Raw genomic sequence first — 26287 nt, 5'->3', positions numbered from 1 at the left:
TTTTTTCCAATAGGGATTGGATTAGATATGCCCTGAAGTATCTCTCAGCTGTGAAATTCTGTAATTCTTTAATCTTGTCATTACTTGAACATGTCCTATGTTTCCCACCCCTTCACTTTTACCCACACTGTATCATATTTCTATAAAGTCTTTCCTCTTCTTCCTTCCTCTACCCCCTGCAATAGTGACTAGTAGGACTAGTTCCTGGCTGGACCTGTTTACATTCTCTATATGTTTTGAAGCCCAGCTTAGATGCCATGTCCTCTACAAAGCCTTTTCTGCTCTACCCGTTATTTGGCCAGAGATTATCTCTCGCTCTTCCTGAATAACATAGCATTTTATACCTCTCTTTTATATTTACTACATGCTACATTGAATAATGTTTATTTGTGCTGGACATGGTGGTGTATGCGTTTAATCCCTGCTACCATGAAAGCTGGGGATGATAGAGCTCTTAAACCCAGGCATTCTAAGCCACAGTGACTAAGCCAACCAAGTCACCTAAGACCTGCTCCAGGTCAGAAATTGAGCAGGTTGAAGCCCTTTTATTGATTAGTAATGGGATTCAACTTGTGATTAGTCACTACACTTCCAGCCTAGGGAGATCTAAGGATGCCTATCATCATCATCATCATCATCATCATCATCATCATCATCACTTTTGTATACTTGTTTTAAAATTCCCTACTAGATAATAAATTCCTTGAGGGTAAGGACCGTGTTACACTTCTGCTGGTATTCCCAAGATACCTAGCAGAGTGATTCTCACATATCAGGCACTTAATATCTATTTTCTGGACCAATGTTGAATGAAGAGATGTGGTATGTTTGAAAGCAAGTACCTAGTTTATCCTTCATTGAGGTTATGTAGTAATAGAGGTCCCAGGAATGCGCACATTTCTGTTCAGTTCTGTTGTTAATCAATGCAAATTATCCTGCCAGCAAGGATGCAAATGCTTGAACTCCACAAAGACTTTTAAGACACTTTGTATATGCTTATATGTTGCCCTGTGTGACTATAACAAATCAGTTCTGAGAATAACTCCTTTGTCTTGCTTTTTTCTCTTTAAGTGTTCAAACTACTTAGACCAGTTGGGACTAGTGAGTACTCACGCCTATACGGTGACAGGAAGTGACGAGGTAAGAGATCCCTCTCTTCTCCTTTTGGTAGCTGAATTAACCAAGGTTTGGGGCTAGGGAAATGGTCTTCACAGGTGCCATGGATGACACTAGAAGACAGATTCAGTAAAAAGTTTATTGTAAGATTCTAGAAGAAGAGTTCCAGGGTTCAAATCCCACCTCTGTTTTGTACCTCAGTATCCTTCTTGTGTGAGCACTTCAATTCTCCAGGCTTCAGTTTCTTTCTTTTTTTAATGAATTTATTTTATTCAGAACTGTATAGTTTATGGGTTTTTTTGGAGGGTGGGAGGCAGGGCAATTGGGGCAAAGTGACTTGCCCAAGGTCATACAACTAGTAAGTGTGTCAAGTGTCTGAGGTTGGATTTGAACTCAGGTCCTGACTCCAGGGCTGATGCTCTACTCACTGCACCATCTTCTTAATATTCTTGATAGCCAGTGTCTCTTACACTTATCAAGCACTCAACTATCAACCATAAGTGCTTATTACTCATTCTACATGTCTCAGGCACTGTGCTGAGCACTGGAAACACAAAGTCAAAAGTAAAAGAATGCTTGCCTTCAAGAAGCTTCCATTCTCATGGAGGAGATGTACACACATAATAGGCAACACATAAAATCTAATTTCAAATAATCTCTGGGGGTTGGTGGGGGTGGGGAGAATGGACAAGCAACTCATGCGGTAAGTGGTGTTTGAACTGAGCTTTGAAGAAAGTCAAGGTTTCTACCAGAGTGGCTTTAAGAGGTCAAACATCTGGCCCTGCCCATCAAATTGAAAAAAAAGCAGATGCATACAATCTGCCCATTTTGACATTTTGCTTAAGCCCAATTGCCACCTCAACACTGGAAGATGCTACTACCTCCCGGAGGAGAGAACAAAGTCAATACTCAAATACTGTCTCCTAGGACCTTGAGATGAATAATACAACCAAATCCATTAGCTATACATCACATGCTTTCACTATGTCCCCTCCAGAAGGGGCTAGTCATCTTGGGCAACCAAAAACCTAGATTGCCTAGAAAAGAAAGAAGATAGAGACTACCTCCTTTTCTTAGGGGTGAAGGGAAACACTGTCTTAAAAGTGTAGGGTGAAATATTCCTTTGTGCTGAATAAGAGCAGCCTAAAAAGTTAGGAAGTCCTACAGAGACTCCCCAGCTCTTATTTGGGAACTATCAAATGCTTGGAAGGCAGAGATAAAAACACTCTCAACACAAGACAAATGGGTATTTATGGATGATTTATTTTGTACTCAGAAAACCATAGATTAGAAAAACTTCAAGGTTGGAAATCTTAAAGATCTCACAGCAGATTTATAATTATAAAGCAGGTTTCTTAGCTTTCAATCAATCAATCAACTTATTAAATGTCTACTATGTGTCAGGGGTGCAGTAAATAGAGTGCTGGGCCTGGAGTCAGGAAGGCTCATCTTCCTGAGTTCAAATCCAGCCTTAGATACTAGCTGTGTGACCCTGGGCAAGTCACTTAACCCTGTTTGCCTCAGTTCCTCTTCTGCAGAATTGAGCTGGAGAAATGGAAAACTATTTCAGTACCTTTGCCAAGGAAACGCCAAATGGGGTCACAAGGAATTGCACACAACTAAAATGACTGAACAATAATAACAATAACTATGTGCCAGGCACTGTGCTAAGTGCTGGAGATACAAAGAGGCAAAATTTAGTTCCTGCTCTCAAGGCGCTTATAGTCTAATATGGGTCTTTCTACTATAGTACATGACATCTCACTATGTTCTCTACCTCTTAGGCTTACCTTTTCTAATGCATTAAATTGGTAAAAAAAAAAAATCTTCTTAGCCTTGAGAAATAGTTTCCTAATGCCCAAGGGCATTAAAATACGGTACAATAGAAAGATTATAGAATCAGAGAGGTCCTAGGTTCAAATGTCATTTCTGACACTTATTACCTCTGTGTCTTTGGGTAAGTCATTTCATCTCTTCAGGCATCAGTTCCTTCATTTGTAAAATGAGAGGACTGGACCAGTTGTCCTCTGAGGCTGCTTTTATCTCTAAGTCTATGATCTCATGGGCTTCATAAGATCCAGCTATCTACAGGTCAAATGAACCTGGTGTCCAAAGTTCTATTCTAACAACCTCAGAAAAAAAAGTAATTTTGTTATTTTTATTTTGGCAAACTGATCCATAAAATAGGAAGAATATGGTACTAGAACTCCTGCCTCTATCATTGGCATATGAAGTTTGATCAAGAAATGCTGGGCAAAGCAGAGCTATGACCATACAGAGGCATTTAGAACAAATGCTGCATTTAGGGACCCCTAGACCTGAGCTAAGAACCTTTGCCACAAATATTTTTATGCAATATATAATCATTTATGGGGTTCTGATGGGGTGCTTGGGTGCCTGTGCTTAGACCCCAATTCCAAAACCACATTCAGTTCCAAAATCACTTCTCTCCCTAGCCTCAAAACATTGGCCCTAGCAATTTCTCTCTAGCAAGGCAGGACAGCATGCCCTAGCAAAACACTTTTCTCTTCTCTTGTAGGCCAGCTGTACCTGTAGAATTTATTAGTTTGGACTTTCTGTATTAGTGCTGAACTGGCTGTGTACTGGGTCATAGAGATATTTACTATTCACTGATCTATCATATGCATGCTAGACCCAGACATATGTATACCCCTTACATTTATCTTGTTTAGCAAGACATTAAGGGGAGCAGCCTGGGTATTTCCCAGTCAGCCCTAACCGTTAGTTGATTTAGTGATGTTTCAGGCCTAAAAACACACCTCCATGTAGCCCTGTCTTGGGCTACTTCCTAGTGAACTCTGGGTAAGATACTTGCACAGTAGATACACAGTAGTTCCTTTAAGAACTGACCACCCCTTAACCACTCCCTAATCCCACCCCAAAACAACTGATTAGCATATTTGGCAAATGTTTTACCCCAAAGTATCCTATATAAACTTTACTTGTACCCTTGTAAGTTTGCAGGTTTCCTAAGAACTCTTGCCCACTGAAAAGCATAGTAAATCTTTGCCACCTTGACTTAAAGAATGCTTGAGTCCACCAATTCATTGTAGAAGGCCCCGACACTCTCCAGTACTCGGGTCCTTGAGGGGTACTCCTCCTCAACTACCCTGTCTGAGAACTCCAGTCTTGGGGTTCCTAGACCTTGTCTCCCAAATCCTCAACAGTTCCATTGGTTTAATAGACCTCTATATCCCCAGGGCCAGACATGCTAATACCCTCCTTAGGAAGTCCTGTAAAGAAGCAATATGTTTGCCCTTGTTTTATAGAGATTATAGTATTGACATGGTGTATTGGAAATAACATAGAATTTTGAGGCAGAAATCCTGAGTTGCCTTTTCTTGTGTACTTGGTCAATTAACTCCACCACTCTGGATCTCAATTTCAACCTCTGTAAAATCAGTATTAGATGATATGATCTCTGAGGACCCTTCCAGCTCTAAATCTATGATTCTCTGACCCACCATGAGTAGTTTTTCTAGGCATGACAATGGATCACTGTAAGCCATCTACTCTATATCACCTGGCCTATCATTTTATAAGTGAAGAAACTAAAATTTGGAAAAGATAGCTATCTGTGAAGGAGGCATCTTGTGGTCATAGAAAAGAGTTCACTTGCATGTTTCAGGATGCTACTCATGGTATAGATTGCTTCAGTGAAGTAACTAATGGCAGGCTCCAACTAACTGGGCTACCTAGCCATAGACTTTGGATAGCAATACAACTCTCCCTGCCAAAGAATATCATAACAGAAAGCTTAACCAAACTCCAACAACTTCCATCAGCCCCAGAACAGATCCCCCCAGAGAAGCCAAGGTCCTAACTCTTGAGTAGCTAATTTGAAAAAGGGCCAATAAGTTCAAGGATTATTCACAAATGTTTTTGTCTATTCATTCTCCAGTACTTCTTACCCTCCTCCAATACCTAGACACACAAATAGAATGATAAACAAAATTGGCTTTCTTTATTACTCACCAAACATAGAAAGTCACTCACTTGGAGCAAACAGGTGAGTAACTGGATGGCTCATTTAGCCTTGTTTTAAGAGTATTTCTGAATCATTGGTCTTTCTTCCTCTCAGTGCCCAAGCAATTCCTTAGCAGTAAGTTATGTTTTGAGGAAATCTGGTTAAGTATTTCACTAGGAGACCATTTCTTTCTTAATTTTTTCAAAAATAATTTAAATTATAAACCTGGTATCAACAAAAGAAATTCAATGAATAAACAAAAATTTAAAAGAGTATACATAAAATCATAAGCTCCAAGTTATTTATAATTTATTTTTAAGATTGTGTGTGTTGTGGTTTGTCCTTCATTCTCGAAGAGGACCATGATGTCAGGGAGATGATGTGTATTAACTTTATATATACTTTCATAAAGTTTGCATGCATGCAATATATAACAGAAATGTAAAGGTATATGACATCAACACCAACCATAATGATTTCATTCAGAAGTTAAGCCAATGTAAAATAATTGCCACAAGGAAATCAAAAGAGTCTAGGAAGTGCCTCAGTCAGAAAACATTTGATAAATCAAATGAGATAATATTTGTAAAGTGCTTAGCACAGTACTTGGCACATAGTAGGCACCATGATAAATTCTTTTTGTTCCCCCCTTTTCACTTATCAAATGGAGGAAGATGGCTGCCAAAGACAGTGATGGGTTGGAATATAAATTTATCTACAAAGTCTTATGAAGAAGGATGATAGATTGTTCTAAACGGTATGTCTCATAATGCAGAGAGAATCAATGACAAGTAAAACCGGCCTAAATGTAGCACAAGTACTAGGACTACTACCCCAGGTCCCCCTCTCATGGGCAAGTCAGTCTGGCCCCTAGGAGATATGACTCATTCATTTATGTATTGATTGAATAGGGGTGTTTTCACCTGATTAAGGCTTCAGAGATAGAGTATGTTTGTTAGTCACTTTAAGTGGGGCCATAGGGTGGGAGGTGGGGGTAAGGTGATTGATTGACTCCATGACCCCTGCCCTTACATAAAGAAAGCTTGTCAAAAAATCTGTGCTAGGTTAAGTCATCCCAAAGGTCATTTCAGGAATGAAATTGAGAAGAGCAAAAGAAAACGGGAACAAACTTTGCAAAATTTATTACAGCATGTGTTTCTCCATCAAAGATAATGGAACATTGCACTTGGACCCTAATATCAGAGTCCCTGAACTGTTTGTAGAGGAAGTATAGGAAAGAGATATGAGGACATGAAGTTAGGGTTATAGTTAATATAGGAAAGTGATTGCCTGAGTCACAGAGAGCCTCTCTATTGTTCTGCTGACCAGAGACAAAAAAAAACTAAGAAAAAAATTAGGCCATGGATCTTTGACAGAGTAAATGATGATCCCCAAAAAGCAGGACGAGTAGATCTCAGGTAGTAGAGGTCAGGACCTGTCATACCATGCAAAATGGCCTACCGCATTTTCACTAGACCAGTTGGAGATAAAAATTACGAAACAAGTGAATTTTTTTCTCAAATGACCTCCCCAAACTCTTTTCAGTTCTTTTATCTGTCCTTCATATTTCACATTCCTCATCTGTAAAATAAGGGGGTTAAATTAGATGAGCTGTAAATTTGATCCAGCTATCATTCCTATAATGCCATGCTCTAAGCACAAAGAAGCCATTTAATTAATTTACAGGTAGTTTTTAAATACCTAACAACAATTTAAACTCCTAACAATTAGTTTTCCTAAGGTATTTATATCATAAGTGATGATCTCAGGAATGAAAATGTATTTTAACCTAACAGAATGGCTCTCTAATGGAGGAATTTCAAGTAATACGGCAGGCAGATAGAGATGTTTGGGGATAGGGGACCCTTTCTGATGCCCCATAAATGATAGCATATGGCTAATCCTATTTATATCCTTTATGATGTATGTAGTCATTGACTTTGAGGAAAAGCACCACTCTGAGGCAGTCCCCAAGTTAAATTCCATTGCCAAGTTTGGGAAATTTCTTTTCCAAAGAATATGATAGTCCTGGGATTCACAGCCTTTTCCTCTTCCTTCCCTTAAAATACCCCTTGTCTACTTCAGCACAATGTTTGCTATCAAACAAGTACAAAAAATCTGACCACAGTGTGAGGAAACCCCCTGGTAAAATCTATATACAGATTAAGTAAATTACAGGTACACAGACCCATGTGATTCAATTTTCTTGATTCAGCTAAAAGCATGAATCCCCATTCCTGTTTCAGCCAATTATTTTGGAACTGGCACCCTCCCCACTCGTACACTTATCCTCCACCCCAGCTCCAAAGTAGAGTTATTTATTTCATCTCTCTTGGTCCCCATCGAGGTCCTTTTTATCTGGACTCTCAGTGAAAAGTGTTCCCTCTAATCTCCTGACTCAGTAAAATCTTTAGACTGTACCCAAATAAATTCTGTGAATTTACTATTCTATGCTCTTGATACAGAATTTTCCTCTAGTTCTTCATGACTGTCCTTCTCATAGTGGTCCTTTGGCCCTATACTCAGTGCTTTTCTGAATTCTCCAAGCTCTCCAGTCAGAATTGCTTCATCTTGGGGTCTTCTCAGGTTCTTCCCAACTGCTGTCTTCCTTTCTATTCTTTAAAGGGAATGATCTCTTCCTCCCCCCACCCCACTCCCCAGCAGTGCTGTCCTGTGTCTCCAATAGCCCTGGTGTAGAATCATCCCTCCTTCCCTCAGTGAGTCACCTCTCCAAGTCCTCCTCCGTGGATCACTGTCTCTTCTTGTAGAACAACAGCACACTGAGGGTGACAGTATTAAGGACAATGTATAATGATAGAGTGATTACACCCTAATTCATCTAACCTCACAATCATAAAGGATATAGAGATTGTATATGTAGCCAGCACCCCACCCTGGGACTTATTTTCTTAAGTGGAGTTCACAATGGCAGGTCAGGTCCCCAGAAAAGGGTAATTTCTCCTCTTCGGGTTCTAGGAATAAACCTGAGAGCTTAGAGGGTTTTCTGATACTGTCATTGAGAAGCTTTCACCAATATCCTTCCCAAGATTTTTTTAAAGCAGCCAAGATCAGCAGAACCAAGATGGCAGAGTAAAGGCAGGGACTTGTCTGAGGTCTCTCCCAAAACCATCTAAATACCTTTAAAAATGGCTCTAAACAAACTCTAGAGCAGCAGAACCCACAAAAAGATGAAGCGAAACAAATTTCCAGCCAAAGACAACTTGGAAGGTCAGCAAGAAAGGTCTGCTACACCAAGGTGAGAGAGGTGCACAGTCCAACTCAGGCTGTGCCAGCACAGCTCTGGCCCAAGCAAACACAGCACAGGCCTCAGGGTGACTGAATGAGCAACAGCAGTGGCATTGGCTGCTTCAGGAGCTCTCAGCCCACAGACAATCCAGGTCAGAGTCCTGGGTGGCATTCCCAGGGCAAGGAGGAGCACTAGCACAGCAGTTTGCCACCACAGTGGAGGGGGGACCCTCCTCACAATTCCAAGGCAAAGAAGAGTAATTGTCATTGCTCACAGACCAGAGCACAAGGCAGGATAGTAGTAAACACCTCTCCTTAAATCATACCACCTCAGAAGAACTGAAAACTTACAGGTCCCTAGAAGTATTTCTGAGAACAGCTGCAGAAAACCCCTGAAACTTGGGACAGTGTGCCCTCCACCCAGGAGTCAGAGACGTACTTTACCAAACAGTTAAAAGTCAAGTAATAAGCTGGAGAAATGAGCAAACAGTGGGGAAAAAAATCTCTGATTATTGAAAGTTACTTTGGTGACAAGGAAGATAAAAACACACACTCAGAAGACAAAATCAAAGCTCCTATATCCAAAGCCTCCATGAAAAATATGGATTGCTCTCAGGCCATGGTAGAGTGCAAAAAAAATTTTGAAAATCAAGTAAGAGTGGTAGAGTAAAAATTGGGAAGAGAAATGAGAGTGATACAAGAAAATCATGAAAAATGAGTCAACAACTTGGTAAAGGAGACACAAAAAATACTGAAGAAAATAACACCTTAGAAAACAGACTAGGCCAAGTGGTTAAAGAGGTCCAGAAATCCAATGAGGAGAAGAATGCCTTGAAAAGCAGAACTGGCCAAAAGGAAAATGAGGTCCAAAGACTCACTAAAGAATATAATTCCTTAAAAATTAGAATGGAGCAAGTGGAAGCTCATGACTTTATGAGAAATCAAGAAACAATAAAACAAAACCAAAAGAATGGAAAAAATGGAAGACAATATGAAATATCTCATTGGAAAAAAAAAACTGACCTGGAAAATAGATCCAGGAAAGATAATTTAAAAATTATCGGACGACCTGAAAGCCATGATCAAAAAAAGAGTCTAGACATTATTTTTCTAGAAATCATTGAGGAACTCTGCCCCAATATTCTAGAACCAGAGGGTAAAATAGAAATTGAAAGAATCCAACAATCACCTCTTGAAAGAGATCCCAAAATGAAAACTGGCAGGAGTATTATAGCCAAATTCCTGAGTTCCCAGATCAAGGAGAAAATATTGCAAGCAACTAGAAAGGAAAAAAAAAGCATTGTAGAGCCACAGTAGTGATAACACAAGACTTAACAGCTTCTATATCAAAGGATCAGAAGGCTTGGAAGAGTATATTCCAGAGGGCAAAGGATCTAGGGTTACAACCAAGAATCACCTAACCAGCAAAATCTCAGGAGAAAAAGAAATGGACATTAAATGAGACAGAATACTTTCAAGCATTCTTGATGAAAAGACCAGAGCTGAATAGAAAATCTGACTTTCAAATACAAGACTTAAGAGAAGCATGAGAAGGTAAACAAGAAAGGGAAATCATAGTAAGTGTAAATAAGTTTATAATAAGATCTAATCTAATCTAATAATATGAAATGAGTTTAAACTGTTTATATTCCTACATGGGAAGATAATATTTGTAACTCATAAGACCTTTCTCATTATTAGGATAGTTAGAAGGAATATATATATATATATATATATATATATGTGTGTGTGTGTGTGTGTGTGTGTGTGTGTGTGTATGTGTGTGTGTGTGTGTATATATATATATATATATATATATATATATATATATATATATATATACAGAGAGAGAGAGAGAAAGAGAGAGAGACAGAGGATACAGACATGAGTTGAATATGAAAGAATAAAATCTAAAAAGAATAAAATTATGGGGTAAGAGAGGAATGTACTGGGAGAAAGAGAAAGGGAGAGGTAGAATGGGATAAATTATCTCACATAAAATAGGCTTTTATTGTAGAGGGGAAGAGGGGAAGAGGGGAGAGGTGAGGGAGAGTGAGTGAACCTTACTCTCATCAAAACTGGCTCAAAGAGGGAACAATATACACACTCAATTGGGTAAAGAAATCTATCTTACCCTACAAGAAAGTAGGAGTGGAAGGGGGTTAGAAAAACAGGAGGGGATAATCAGAAACAAAACACTTTTGAGGAGGGACAAGGTGAAAGGAGAGAGAGAATAGAATAGACAGGGGAGGCGGCGATAGGGTAGAGAGAAATACAGTTAGCAACAGTAATTGTAAAAATATTTTGAAGCAAGTTTTCTGATAAAGGCCTTATTTCTCAAACACATAGAGAACTAAGTCAAATTTATAAAAATAAGAGCTATTCCCCCAACTGATCAATGATGAAAAGATATGATCAGTTTTCAGGTGATATATCTATAAACATAATAAATAATACATATAAATATAATATATAAATATCAATATAAAAATACTAAAACATAAAAATATTCTAACTCACTATTGATTGGAGAAATGCAAATTAAAACAATTATTAGGTACTTCCTCATACCTACTAGATTGGCTAATAGGACAGAAAAGGTAAATGACAAATGCCGGAGGGGATGTGGGAAAAATGAGACATTAATGTACTGTTTGTGGAGTTGTGAACTGATTCAACCATTCTGCAGAGAAATTGCAATTATGCCCAAAGGGCTATAAAACCATGCACACCCTTTGACTTTGCAAAGCACTCCTAGGTTTGTATCCTAAAAGAGATTTTTTAGAACAGAGGAGGAAAAGGACCTATATGTACAAAACTTTATAGCACCTCTTTTCTGATGGCAAAGTATGGACATTGAGGGTATGTACGTCAATTGGTGAATGGCTGAACAAGTTGTGGTATGTGATTATGATGGAATACTATTGTACTATAAGAAATGACGAGCAGGATGCTCTCAGAAAAACCTGAAGAGACTTGCATGGGCTGATACAAAGTGAAATGTACTGGGTACAAAGTAACAGCATTATTGTAAGATCAGCTGTGAATGACTTAGCTATTCTCAGCAATACAGTGATCCAAGACAACTCTGAAGGATTCATGTTGAAAAATGCTATCCATCCACAGAGAAAGAACTGATGGTATCTGAGTATAAACTGAAACATACTTTTTTTAATTTTATTTTTCTTGAGGTTTTCTTTAGTCTATGTTTTCTTTCACAACATGACTATTATGGATATATTTTGCATGATTACACATGTATAACCTATATTAAACCGCTTGCTTTCTCAATGGGGGAGGGGGGAGCAAAGTAGAGAATTTGAAACTCAACGCTTTATAAACTAGTATTAAAAATTATTTTTACATGTAACTGGAGGAAAATAAGCAAATAATTTTTTTTAGAAAAAGCAGCTAAGATCTCCTGAATATCAATTAACATCAACCAGTTTTGACAAAGTATTATTTCTTGAGAAAGTATAACAAGGATAGAAGTACAATCACATCCCTTCAAAGTGGGGGGCACATTTTCCCCTCTTTGCTTGGTCCTTGGGGTGGCTGTACTCAAAACTTCAAGTGGCCGAAACAATACATTGCAATACATCCTGGCTCAGCAGTTCTTTTCTCCCTTCAAGGGGTCATCACCAAGTTCACTCCTCCATTGTGATGAGTATCCAAGCACTTCCCTCCTTCACTCTTTATCTTCTGACTCTTTGGACTTCAGCACCATTCCTTAGCTGCCTTCTTGACTTAGTCTCTCTTGCCCTCCATATTCCTCCTCCCAGTGGTGAGCTCCTCTTGGAAGTGCCTAGAACAACGATTCCTCACTCCTCTCCCAACCCCATTCTTAACTCTCTGGACTTTTCCCCCTTGGCCTCATGTGGATGGATACCTTCACCATCTACCCAACCTTTTCAGCTGTTTTTTATGTATTGTCTTCCCCCATTAGAATGTAAGTTCCTTAAGTGTACAAACTGTCTCCTTTTTCTTTTATTTGTATTCCTAGTGTGCACAGTGCCTGGCACATAGTAAATGCTTAATAAATGCCTTGACTTGTTGACATCTTGGCATGGCCAGTGGATCAGTGGCCCTCTTGCTCAGGTTGGTTCATTACTGGCCTGGGTCCAGCAGGTTGCTTTCCAGGGTTGCTGCTCATTTTCTTCACTGGACTCAACTACAGGTCCCACTTGTGGAAGCTTGGTGGCACAATGGATAAAATGCCAGGCCTGGAGTCCTGAATTCAGATCTGGCCTCAGACACTGGCTATGTGGCCCTGAGCAAGTCACTTAACCATCTTGCTTCAGTTTACTCATCTATAAAGTGAAATGGAGAAGGAAATGGCAAACCACTCCAGTATCTATGCCAAGAAAAATCTGAAATGGGGTCATGAGGAGTCCTGAAACAACACAGCTCCCATTGATTGAGACCTGATTGTTAGCTAGACCTTAAATAGCTTTGATGGACCTCTCAATCTCTCTGTGTGTCGGAGCATTCCCATCTCAGATACTCATTCAACTAAAATCACGAAGAAAAGAACACCAGGAGTGCAGGTATTATGCATTCCCAAACCCATGGTGGCTGGCTGGGGAGACAAGGCAACCAAAACTATGGCTTTTCCCGGGAGACTTACAGCATTTTTTTTCCTTCTCAAAGGCCATCAGAGAAGAAGAGAATAGGGGGTTATTTACTAAAACCTTTCATATGCATACTCAGTTCCAGCTCAGCAGTCAATTAAAAGGGTTTTGTCACCACCAAGTAAGCCCAGGGGAAATAGAGAAGAATTTCCCCTATTTGAAGTGAGCAAGAAGGCACATCCATTATTCATTTCCCAGAAGCATATTCACCAAGCCTCAATAAGGGGTGGAACTAGGAAAGACAGTAGTGAATATGCTCTTAAGACTGGTCATTTGCATATTATATTAGGCAAAAACCACAGTTACACTGTTATTACCTAGAGTGTTTCCCTATTATTTTACTTATTAAAAACAAGTGATTGGGGAATATGGTCCTGATGGAGGAGAGAAAGTGACTCAGGCTCCTTCACTAATTTCCTGATCAAGGAGTTAAAGTGAGAGTGATAAGTATCTGTCTTGAAAGCAAGGAATCAAATAAGATCATAGCATCATAAATGTCAGGCTAGAAGCGATCTATCAGGTCATCTAGTCCAAGTGTGGAACCATGTTTTCAGGTTAAACATCTGCTAAAATATAAGCTCCCTGAGAGCAGGGATTGTTTAATTCTTTGTATTTGTATTCCCTAGTGTATGTCACAGGGCCTGGACTATAGTAGATCTCCAATATTTGCTTGATTTCTGTTGTAGTATACCATCCCTACATCTATTAGAGGTCCCCATAACTCGAATTCTCCAAGAAAAGACTAGATGACTGCAGGTCAGATGGATTGCAGAGAATAGTCCTTATTTAGATATTCACATATGAGTTGTACTAACTGACTTCTGAGATCCTTTCTAACTCTGAGATTCTGTGATCCTGGTCAGAGTGAACATCCCCATTTTTGAAATCAGGAGTTGGAGTTGGGCTGAGGAGTATGATCTGGGAATACTGGTCCTTGGTAGTGGGCTCTAGTAGGTCTTTTGCTTCTCATCTTCCTGACCTAAGTGATTTGAATGCAGAAAACGGTTCCCAACATATAACTGACTCTGAAAAGGGGAGGATTTGTGAGGTTTAGTTTGCAGATTCTGATCGAATCACTTAGGAAAGGCTATGGTTTCTTAAAGTTCTAGCCCATTTGAGTCTGTAGCTGCAATCCAATGCTATTAAATTTCTACATTCTTCAGGTCCATAAGACCAATTGTACTGAATCAGGAAGCTGACACCTGCCCAGGGAGAGATCCCTGCAAGTTCAGTTGAGCAGAGAAAGGAGATGAGGGAGAGCACAATTTTCCTTCTTCCTCATTTCAGCACAACACAGCAGAGAAATATTGATTCCCCACCTTGCTTCATTAAAGAAAAAAAAAAAGTTTGACTGTAGCCAAATGAAGTCAGAAGTCAAATTAATCCTTGGAGGTAAATTCCCGATCTTTCTGCTAATGATTCCTCTTTTACTTCTTTGTTCTTTTCTCATAGGTTATTTTGGACACTGGCCGGGAAGAACTCATCCGATTGTGGAACCCTTGGGGCCATAAAGAATGGACAAAACGTTGGAGTGATAAGTATGAGATTTAAAAAAAAATCCCTACTTCTTCCATTGGGGGGGTAAAAAGATGGTGTTTCAGGAATTCTCTCTTTCCAAAAGACATGACATTTCTTTCTGTCCAAAGATTACCATTTAAATTTTCTCATCAAGCATGTCCCAGGTCACAACTGTCACAGCTTCCCTCTTGCTATAGCTTCATGTGTGAGAGTGTGAGTGTCTTACATATGATCTCTTTCAGGCTTTCTCTCTTTTTCTTATCTTCTATTTACTCTCCTGTGTGTTTTCTCTCTTTTCTCTATTTTCACTATTTTTTCTCTTCCACCTATCCTTTCCTTTCTTTTTTCTTTCTTTTCTGTCTTCCCTCTATTCTTCTCTCTCTTTTCTCTTTTCTCTTTGGTATGAGAATATTGCCCCATAGGAAAGGAAATAAAAAGCTCCATCCTCTGAGGAAAAAATGTAAGAATTCCACAAGAAGTGTTATCAATCTCCAAAAAGGTCTGGTGCCTCAGAGGTCCCTGTAGACAGAGATCAATGGAATTGATGACCCAAAACAAACTGGATAGTCAGTCCAGTCCCGCCCTTCTGAATTTAGTTAATCTGCTCTTGGGCTATATCAGGAAAAAGAGTTTCTAGGATCATTTACATTCCTATTGCACTCCACCCTGATCAGGCATTAGTATCATGTTCAGTTCTGGGAACCACATTTTAGGAAAGAGGAAAGTGAAAGATGGCCAAGGTTCTTGAGCTCATGCACTGTGAGCATCCAACTGGAAATATTGAGCACATTACCTAACCTCTCTGGACCTCAGTTTCCTTATCTTTAAAATAGTTGGACTGAACTATCCCTAAAGTTCATTGCTTATCTGGGAAAAGACTGGGAATAAAGAAAGGAAAAGAGACATGATAGCTGTCTTTTAATATTTGAAGGGCTATCATGAGGAACAATTATTCTAGTGCATGGGTAGAAAGGCCCAAAGAAGCAAATTTAGGCTTGATGGTGGGTAGAAGGGGAGCCTTCCTAATTTTTAGAGCTACCAAAAAGTAGAATTGGGTTCCTTGGGAGGTGGTAGTCTTCTCTTCCTTGGAGATCTTCAAGCAAAAACTTGGTGGTCCCTTGGGTATGTTGTAGGAGGGCTCTTTTCCAGGTACAGGTTGGACTAGATAGCTTCCACAGTTCCTTTGAACTTAAAATTGATGATTCTATAACTGGACTGTACATAATGTACATTGGGCTTCTTTCTCCTAAGCTAACAGTTTTCTAGGACGGTTCATCTCATCTCCCATTTAAATTGGTCTCCTTCACCAGCTGTGTAGTGCCAAAACCTCTTGGGAAAGTGTTTCCTCATGGGTCCTCCCTGTAACTCGACTGAGCCTAACGAGACAGTAATTGTGGAGTACATATGATGAGGTCAGTGTATGTATGTTAGGTTCTAAGGATTCAAAGATGAATAGCACGGTCCTTGTCATCAAAAAGCTTATACTTTAGGAGGTGACCTCAATATCATTTAAGTTATGAAAGTACAATATAAAAAGTAGATACGACCTGCTATGATAATTCTAAGAAGGTAGAGATCACTGCATTATAAAATCTTAAGACCCAGAAGAAAATTAAGCAGCCTTCTACCCCAATAGATGAACATTCTCTACAACATCCTGACATGAGGTCATCTAGGCTTACTCGAATACCGTCAGTTTCAAGAAGTTCCTCTATCCTATGAGGTTTTCCATTCTATTTTTCTGCAACTCTAACTGTTTGAAAGTTTTTCCTTTGTAGAAAGATAAATGGTGAGTCCTCCTATGTGTGAGGACTCCACACGTGGTGAAGGGGCTATTGTTGTGTGATTCGAATGATTTGATAAACGTCGCTAGCCTCTTTTCCCCTAATCCTTCTCCAAGCGAGACTTTCATTCCTGCTAGGAGGAGAAGCCGGAAACTGGGGCTGAGCTGCTCTCCTCAGAGAGAGGGGATGCCAGGCTAGAAATATATCTTGGGCTCCCTTAAATACTATTAGTCTAGGGCATATGATCAGGTCCCATCTAATTTTTAATTGCTTTGCTATTTTGGAGGGAGAGGAGGACCCTAAGCTCTATATCCCATAGGCTTGACCCCTTTCCCACCAAATACCAGTTCCACAATGAACATACATGGAGAATTACTAAAGAAATCCATTTATCAAAAGGAGAAACAGAGCAGAAATCAGAGAAGTCTACATAGGAGATAATATACCAGACAATATGGTATGAAGGAGCTCTGCCCAATGGAGTGAATAGCAGCTCAGTCAAGACAGGGAGTACTGGATCTCACCCAAGGGAAACTCTCTGATGTATCTGGAGTAGCAAACTGGGAATGGGGACATGATGGAGACTGCCAGCTCCTCTCATGTCTTTCCAAGTCTTTGCCTTCAGCAGCTTGCTGTGGAGTCGGCCTCATTCATCTTCTTTCTCAAAGCTGGAAGTTGACTTGATACTCAAAGAAAACTTAAAGTTTGACCAATCCAGAGAATGGATTTTGAGAACTGAAACCCTCTGCTTTTCATCAACTCTGCCTGCCCCACCCCTCATATATTAACCTAAATCCCCTAATATATGTAGGTTATCAGCTCTTTATCAGAGTCAATTGATGCAAATATTTATCCCAATCAACACTCTTAATTGCAGCTATATGATATCCTTCTCCATTACAAGGCTTTTATATTTGTATAAACAAAACTTTCTTTTAATTTTTTAAATCACCCTTAGTGATTACTTTAAGAATTTTCCCTCTGTCTGTGTATCTGACCCTTACATTTCCATAGGCTATTGGAATATGCAGCTCAGTGGTGCAATGGATAGAGAGCTGGACTAGGGGTTAGAAAAATCAGAGGTCAAATCCAGCCTCAGAGAGTTACTACCTGTGTGACCTTGGACAAGTCATCTAACCTCTGTTTACCTCAGTTTCCACAACTGTAAAATCAGGATGATAATAGCAATTACGATTGCTATGAGTGCTTTACATTGTATAAAGTCTTAGCACAGTGCCAAACAGTAGATGATATTTGAATGCTAGGTTATTAGTTATTTTTTCCTTCTAGTTGTTATAAATGATGTAACCTTTAATATTGTAATCACTTATCCATTTGGACCTCATTTCACTTTGTGATATCAGATGATTGCCAAAGCTTATTTTCTGCCAAATTCCTCTCTAGGTTTTTGAGTTTTATTGACTCTTGTCCTATGAATAATGTCCTTGCTCTACTAATTTGTGTCTTTGAGAATATTCTTTGATTGCTTGGGGTCTTGATTACCTAATCTGTTCCTATTATCAACTTTTCTATTTTTTTACCAGTACCAAATTGTTTTGATGATTACTGCTTTAAAATATAATTTGAGACCTGGCAATGCTAAATTCTCTTATTCCACTTTTTTTTCTCCTTGAGATCCTTATTCATTTATTCCTACAGATAAATGTTATTTTTCTATTTATATCTAGTTCTGTAAAGTAATAGAGTGATACGACACTGTGTTTGTATGTTAATTTAAGTATTGTTGTCATTTTATTATACTGGCCTCTTTTAAAAAGTGGAAGAATAGGGAGAGGGAAGAGAAGGAGTAAATAGAATCAATAGGATGTAGGTAAGTAGAATTCTCAGAAGGAATCATTTGCTTGATAAGCAGGGGAGGTAGGTTCTAGTACCATCTCTGCCTTTACTGTATGGCGCTAATGAAAATAATCATCATCATAGCAGCTAAAAACTAACATTTATATAGTGTTTTAAGGTTTGCAAAGAACTTTACATATCTTATCTCATTTTATCCTCACAACAACCCCAGGAAGTGAGTACTCTTACTATCCCATTTTACAGATGAGGAAATTCAGAGAGATTAAGTGATTTGCCCAGAGTCACACATCTATGCCAGATATGAACTCAGGTCTTTCTTACTCTACGTCCAGTGCCAACATAGCTAAGCAAATCTCTACATTCCTCTGGTCCTATGTATCATTGTCATCGGGCCACAGATCTAGAAGTGGAAGGGACCAGAGAGGTCATCACGTCCAACCCTCCTCACCCCCATCTTACAGATTAGGCAACTGAGACTCAGAAGGGTGAAGTGAATTTGCCCAGTGTCACAAAGGCAGTGGCAGAGCTGGGGTCTGAAAGCAGGTCCTCTGACTCCAAATCCTGATCAGGGTCCAAAAGAGGAGGCATTTGAATGGCAGGCTAAGCATTTTGGACTTTATCCTCTAGGCAGTAGGAGATGTAGTGATGCCTTATTGATTTACACTACATTTATTTTTTTTCTTACTTGTAGAAAATGCAATTATCACTTAATTATAAAATTTCTATTTTAAAATCAAGCATCCGATTGTCTCAGCATGCTGCAGAAAAATCAAGAGATGATCATTCCCCCAGTGCAGAATGACAGGGCTCCTCAGACTCAGTGGGTGGCCAGCAGCAAAGCCAGCCCTGCCCTGAGAATGAACTTAATTAGATCCTGGTACCAGACTTTGTACATTCTATTCAACTTTTAGTGGAAGGCTCATTGGCCAGACTAAACCTGGGTAGAGGAAGCAGAACCTGCGGGTTTGGAAGGTTTATTCCCTTGCTACAGATCACTAGGGAGCTAGCATACAGAGTTCTGAAGAAGACAATGGAAAGCACACAGCCAGGAAACTAGGTTGGCTCCCATCACTTCAACTTTCTGAGTGGCCAACAGGCGTTATTTCCATCTCCCCTAGTGTCTGTTTCACTGTCTGTAAAAATGAGGCCAATGTGCCAACGTCCTATTTTAAACATTTAATATTCTATGATGCTAACCTCTGATGCCTCTGCTCCCACACATGTTTGAGGGCACACAATGTCAATGTTCTCAAGCACAGGGAGCATAGCAGAGAAAGATGGCAATCAGGAGAATTACAGAATCACAGAACTTTAGAGTTAGAATGAACCTCTAAGCCACATAATCAAATCTATACCTGAATGAGATTTCTCAATTCACTCCCTAATCCAATTACACACAGCTATTTTCTTTAAAAGGTTTATTGATGCTTTTTGTTTGATATACTACAGTTATTTTCCGATATCCATACCCTCCATTGTAATTATAGTGCCTCCAGGGGAAAAGGGAAGAAGGAATGACCTGAACCCACATAGTAGAGCTGGGTATTTGGAGTATTCACTCATCTCTGGTGGCAAAGGAATGTTGTATGGCTTAGTACAGGGTCCAAGAGTGCAGGAAAAAGAAAGGAAAAATTCTAAAAGTCGAGGAGAGAGTAGGGCTAGCATTAGTTCATCTGATGGTAGCAACAGGGGCAACAGCTGAGAATTGTTTTGTAACAGCAGTATCCTTACCCCCAAAATCTCAGAGTAAGGTTAAAACTAAAGGGTCATATACAACTCAGCCCAGCCATTTGCATTCAGAGAAAGAACTGATAAATAGAAGAATGTATAGATTAATTTTACACACATATGCATATATGTGTATATGTATACACACACACCTATTTGTGTCTAATAGTAGCCATCACTATGTCACAGGGAGGGGAGGGAAAAAAGATATTTATATGATTACTTTGTTGTATATTTGGAGGGAATAGTAAGTTGTACATGGTAGATTTGGCATTTTCAATGTGCGATCATCTTATTTATTGTACTGTGTATAGAAATGCTTGTTTTGCTATGTGAATTAAAAATAAAACAAATATATTAAAAAAAAACTAAAAAGTCAAGCAGTAGGATATAAGACTACTCTTATTGGGGCCAAACTGATGGGAGAAAAATATCAAGATTATTACAGGGATTATGAAGGAGCTGACATTCTTCTCCCTTGCCCTCTGCCAAATTTGGAATATGCCAAGACAATCTACCTCAAACAAAACAACTCACCTTTCTGTGCCTGGATTTTCTCATCTATTAAACAAAAATGATACTCCCTGCACTATGAAATGCTGAGTAAACATGAACAACCAGCCAATGTGGTATAATGAAAAGAAAGTTGGTCTTGGAATCAGGAAGATCTGATTTGAATCCCCACCTCTGACAGCTGCTAGCTGTGTAGTCCTGAAAAAGTCAGTTAACCTCTCTCAGCTTCAGTTCCTCATCTTTAAAATGGGGGGGGGGGAGTAATAATAGCCCTATCTCTGAGAATTATTAGGAGGGTCAAATGAACTAATGTACATATATGTTTTGCAAATCTTCAGCGCTATATAAATGTTACCTATAATTAACTGTTGCTTTTCCTTGTCAAGATGACTCTCATAGGATTCACTTTATTCTCTTTCTCTCTCTCCCTCTTTCTCTCTCTCTCTCTCTCATCTCTCTCTCAGTTCCCCAGAATGGCAGAAAGTCCAAGGATCAGAGAGGACCAGGCTTTATAAGAAGAAAAGAAGATGGAGAGTTCTGGTATTTTTCTCTTTTATTCAAGTACTTTTTGAAAATTTAGCTTAAGCTGAAACCCTCTTTCTCTCCATCCCTAAGCTTAGGTGAAGAGTCAATGATAACCTTGCTAATTGTGTCTTTTGTGCCACCTACTGTGGGACCTGGAAGTAACATGGTATACTCTGAAGGCAGTTCAGAAGGTAAGCTCACAGCCCAATTGGGTGCACACTCAGAGTCCATAGTTAGCTTGGCATTCTGTTTATGACATTCAATAACACATCAATTAAAATTGAGCTGTATGAAAAATACTGTTCTCGACACTGAGGAACAGATGAAAACTGACATATTCCCAAACCACAATCTTATTATGTGCTTTAGAATTATAATTTTAATATATAATAAAGTTTCATGTGCAATCATCTTTTTATTGTACTGTTACAGAAATGCGTATTTTATTCCACAAGTTAAAAATAAAATAAATTTTTAAAAAAGAAATTATAAAATATTAAAAATTATCATAACCAAAACTCATACAGTATCTATGGAATGCAGGATCCCATCAGGCCTAGGGAAACTATAGAAAAGTTAACATTTCCTTGCTAAAAAGGAGAAGAAAATTGATAGACATTATCAAAGTATATGAATAAATGATTCAAAACTTACAGAATTACTTTGGAAATAAGCAGACATCACTTCATCAAGCAACGGTAAAGGTTCAACAACATTGGATTTGTCAAATATAAACCAAAAGTAGTTTACCTCCATTACAAATGCTTAACAACTGCTAAGATTCTAAAGCAGAATCAAAAGGCCCTCCATGGGCAGCATCCATAAAATTCAGCCAATAAGGAACTGACAAAATAATTGAAACAAATGGCTGACCCAACAAAAGAGTCATAAGGGGAGGTTCTTTGGGGAATGGATATTAGCAAAAATAAAAGACTCTGAATAGTAGTAATTTAAAGCTGAAAAGGACACAATCCACTCCCTTATTTTGCCAGTAAGGAAACCCTAAAGGGCTATGCAAATGCTAGTTATTGCTATCGTCAGATGAAGAAACTGAGATAGACAGAGGTTGGATGACTTACCCAGGGTCACACTGTCCGTGAGGGTCTCAGGAAGGATTTCAATCCTGGTCTTCTTGATTTCAGTTGCCCTAGCTACTACCATGTATAATAATTACACTTTTTAAAAGGCAACATTGCATCTTGCCCAATTCTACTTTGTGAAAAAAGTTCTCCTTTTTACTTCTTTCCTGCATCTTCACTCAGGGGTTCAATTCTTCCTGGAATTACCACAGAACAAATCCTTCCTTCACCTGCCAGCTCTCTAATATTCAGAGCTTTCATCTTTACTCAACGACTTCTTCAGGGTTAAATACTCTTATTTCATACATCTTTTCTTCTATCATCACATGATTCCAAGAGCTTCTCAGGGAGCTGGCTGAAGTTCCCTCCTTGACACACTCTAATTTATGAATGTCCTAAACCATTGGATTTTCGATACTTGACAAATTATGACAGTCATCAACAGTCTCTGTCTCGCTGAGTCTTGATGGCCCCCAGGGGTTCAGCTACTTACACTGAGCCATAACACCTAGAAAAACACCTCTTTTGGTATACTCAGAACAGAAGAAGACTGCTTCCATCTGATTGCATTCCTCAGGGCAGGGGTGGGGGATGGGGAGGAATCAATCATAAGAGCTCCTCCAGGTCTGCAAAGATATCTCATTTATCTTCACACAAAACCTTGTAAACAGGGGCTATGATTATACCGATTTCCAGATTAGGAGCCTGAATATGAGAGAACTTAATTGCCTCACTTACATTCACAACAAACTTGTAAGGTCAGTACTAATTATTAAGCCCATTTTACAGAACAGAAAACTGGGTTGTGAGAGAAATTAAGTACATCACTCAAGGTTCACAAGGCCAATAAGTGTCCACCCCAGGATTTGAATGTCTGCTCTTTCTGATTCCAAGTCCATCATTCGATGGTTTCTCTGTGCCAGCCTCCAGGTACATACTCACGTCCAAGGAGACAAAGTCAGCCTAAGAGAATAGTAGATCACTTTCAGGGGCTGTGGAAAATATCTGCATTCCATTCCCAAGACCCCAGAGTGAGTTTATTGGTCACAAAAGAATAGTTAAGCCACAAACATCCTGGCTGTTGCCAAAACCATGCCCCTTCAAGGACTCTTCCCAGCCTTATGGTCATTTCCAGTACCAATATCCTGGGCTCCATTGTTAATTTTCAAGCAGAAAATTACTTGCCAAGGTGACACAGCCAGTATATCAAACAGCGGTCAAATACTTATTTTACCATGTACATTTGTTTTTCACAGGATGGCCTTTCAAGATTTCCAGAAGTTATTTACCAGCATCTTTATTGTTATCAATACTCTCCATGATAATGGATGATGGCAAAGGTGGACAACGGAACATGGTTCCAAGCTCCATACCAAAATCCAAAAGAGCCAAGGAAACACTATACAAGATAGTAGCTCTAGTAAGTATTCTACTAGACTGATAGTAGGGGAGAGTTAGAGGCTATCTGTAAATTGACTACTTATTTGACTTCAAGAAGAAAGATTTGAAATTAAATAAAAAGATCTGTGCTGGCATGAAAAGTTGGGGCAGTAGCAATTATGAACAAAAAAAGATGGCAGTTATACGTAAGTTTTATTCAGAAGATGATCTGCTTGGATGATGCTCTCTCTCAAAGTGAGTTCCCCCCTCTACTTTGGGGTCTAGACCCTCAAAATTTTAGCTAATAATTGTAATAACTAGTATTTAGATATTGCCGGCACAGTACTAAAAGCTTTATAAATATTATCATCACAACAACCCTGGAAGGTAGATGCTATTATCCTCATTTTACCATCAAGGAAACTGAGGCAAACAGGTGAAATGATTTGTCTAAGGTCACATAGCTAGTGAGTATCTGGAGCCAGATTTGAACTTGTCTCCCTGACTTCAAACCCAGTGCTCTATCCATGATGCCATCTAGCTCTAGGAATCCTGTCATCTGAAAAAGCAAGGATCAACCATCAGAATATGACAGTCCTATAACTTATTGGAACCTGATTGGTGAGCTAGAATACCAACCAATTACACAAGAGAACAAAAGTTACACCCATCTAAATCTGGAATGGCCACAGAAAGCAACACGTGGGAAGGCTCTCCTGAGCATATTCTTCCTGGTACTGCCTTGGCATTCCTAGAGTCTGAGTAGTAACACAGACCTCCCAGATTCCTATTACAGGATGACAAATTTACAGGCAGAAGGCACCTCTGAGGCATCTAACCCAACCCCCTCTTTTGTAGATTAGAAAATCAAGACCCAGAGAGGTTGGTGACTTGCCCAGGGTCACACAGGTAGCAAGTAACAGGGCTAGAATTTGGATCAAGGTCTTCTTATCCCAAATCCCCCAATGTTTATACTGTATAATGTGGTTCTATAGTTACTGTATATCTTTCCTGCTGGAAATACGTCTTTCTCTTATTCCCACTATTCTCGGCATTTACATTAGTATTCACTGAATTTATGCCATTTCAATTTTCTGGTGATTACATTTGAGCAAAATTCTAATGCCAGCACAAGTACAACACATATTCCCATTGTCTCTACAAGGGAGCTTACTGTTCAGGTTCATTACTCACCAGATTCTGAATGTTTCCTGCCTATGTGCACACATGCGTGCACATACACACACACGCACACACACTCGTGTGCACACAAACACATACAGGAACAGAGTAGACAGAGTGATTAATCTAATGCAGTATATTCTGCCACAGTGAGCTCATTGGTCCAGTGAGCAGGAGTTGGGGTAGGAAGGTCAAGGGGCTGACTGTGTGTACTGTTCTCTTTTGTCTAGATGCCCTCGGGAATACGCTTCAGTACTTTTTCTCTGTGACAGAGCCCATGGAAGGTATCAATTGTGGTAGTCACCATCAACATCCAGCGTAAGAAGAATAGAGAGATGATTTTTAAAGTATACAGGTACAGATGGGTTAGCTCAGAGTCATGGCTCATATCCTCCAGGCATTTCAAGGTCCCATTGAATAGTCACAAAAAAAAATGTTACTTAACAGGCCAAATCCTAGGCCTCTGATTTTGCTTCTGAACATTTTCTGAATCCCTGAACAAAGAATCATAGAACTATAGAATGTTAGATCTGGGAGAGACCTTAGAGATTATGTAGAATGAAATGGAAAAGCATTCATTGTTAGGATGTAATCTCACATTGTACTAAGCACAGGGGATATAACTAGGCAATAGAGACAGTCCTTGCGTCCAAAAGCCAAATTCTAATGAGAGAGATGACCTATAGAGGAGGACTCATGTTCAATTCATGGCAGATGACAAGACCAGATAGTAATTAGGTGTCTGGTCCTAATGAGGTTCATTGCATGCTAGATAGCAGCAGACATCTCCAAAGAAAATGCAGAAGATGCATTCAATCGGAGGATTGATGAGTCCATAAAGAGATGTCATGTGGGTGATCTTCTTCCAGAAAGCTGCACTGCTCAGGAATTCTGCTTTTCTTAGCAGGAGGTCCATATCCCTTACACCTTGTTTTCACAAATAAGAAAACTGAAATATGGTGGAAAAAATAGCTATCATGTCATCTTTGAGTCTCCTTTCTTTCTGGAGTAAATAACCCCAGTCCAAAGGATTTGAAGATTCTAACTCTAAAGCTAGAACTGACCTTAGGAACGACCTAGTCCATTCTGAAGTTCTCTCATTTTACAGATGTGAATACTGAGTCCCGGAGAAGAAGAGCAATGACTTATCTAAGGTCACAAAAAGAGAACCCCGGCCCCAACTTGCCTTATCATTCTCATACCTCACTTTCCATCCTCAAATGTAGCATCTGAAACTGAACGCAATACTCCGAATGTGTTCTGATCAAGGAAGAGCACTACAAGAACCACGATCTTGCTCGTTGTTGACGTAATGCCTCTCAACACCGTAAAAAATTGCCTCAGCTTTTTTTCCCACTTTGTCACGTTGTTGACATACATTGAACTTGTAATCTGCTTAATACCCATTTCCTTTTCACGTGGTTAGCCATGACTCTCCATGTCGTGCATGTAAAGTTGCCTTTTAAAGCCAATTAAGGTCAATATTACATGAATCCACATAGAATTTTATCTTACCCAGTCTTCCCTTCAGGACACAAAAAAGATCCCAGTTTCCTGTCATCTAAATATCTCACTATGCTGTCATGCCTTTACTCTGTGCCTCAAAGCAGCCTTGTGTTTTTGTTTAAGTGATTGCATCTGGGCACGTAGGTGGCACAGTGCTGGAATCAGGGAGATCCATCTTCCTGAGTTCAAATATGGCTTCAGACACTTATTAGCTGTGTGACACTGGGCAAGTCATTTAACCCTGCTTGCCTCAGTTTCTTCATCTATAAAATG

The 26287-nt window shown here is 39.3% G+C and overlaps 1 protein-coding gene across 1 annotated transcript in view; it reads left to right on the top strand.

Annotated features, from left to right (window-relative positions):
• The window catches only part of CAPN13 (calpain 13), a 146189-nt gene that overhangs the window by 86220 nt on the left and 33682 nt on the right, over nt 1-26287 (top strand). Inside the window, 8 exon segments of the mRNA XM_036749923.1 lie at nt 1088-1140; nt 14434-14519; nt 20807-20858; nt 20860-20882; nt 23203-23248; nt 23442-23532; nt 24739-24800; nt 24802-24863. Coding sequence (XP_036605818.1) covers nt 1088-1140; nt 14434-14519; nt 20807-20858; nt 20860-20882; nt 23203-23248; nt 23442-23532; nt 24739-24800; nt 24802-24863 — 475 coding nt within the window.

This window comes from Trichosurus vulpecula, chromosome 3 (assembly GCF_011100635.1).
Source record: "Trichosurus vulpecula isolate mTriVul1 chromosome 3, mTriVul1.pri, whole genome shotgun sequence".
In the NCBI taxonomy this organism is placed as follows: domain Eukaryota; kingdom Metazoa; phylum Chordata; class Mammalia; order Diprotodontia; family Phalangeridae; genus Trichosurus; species Trichosurus vulpecula.
Note: the sequence above shows the minus strand (reverse complement) of the source record. Positions and strands in the feature narration are given on the sequence as shown.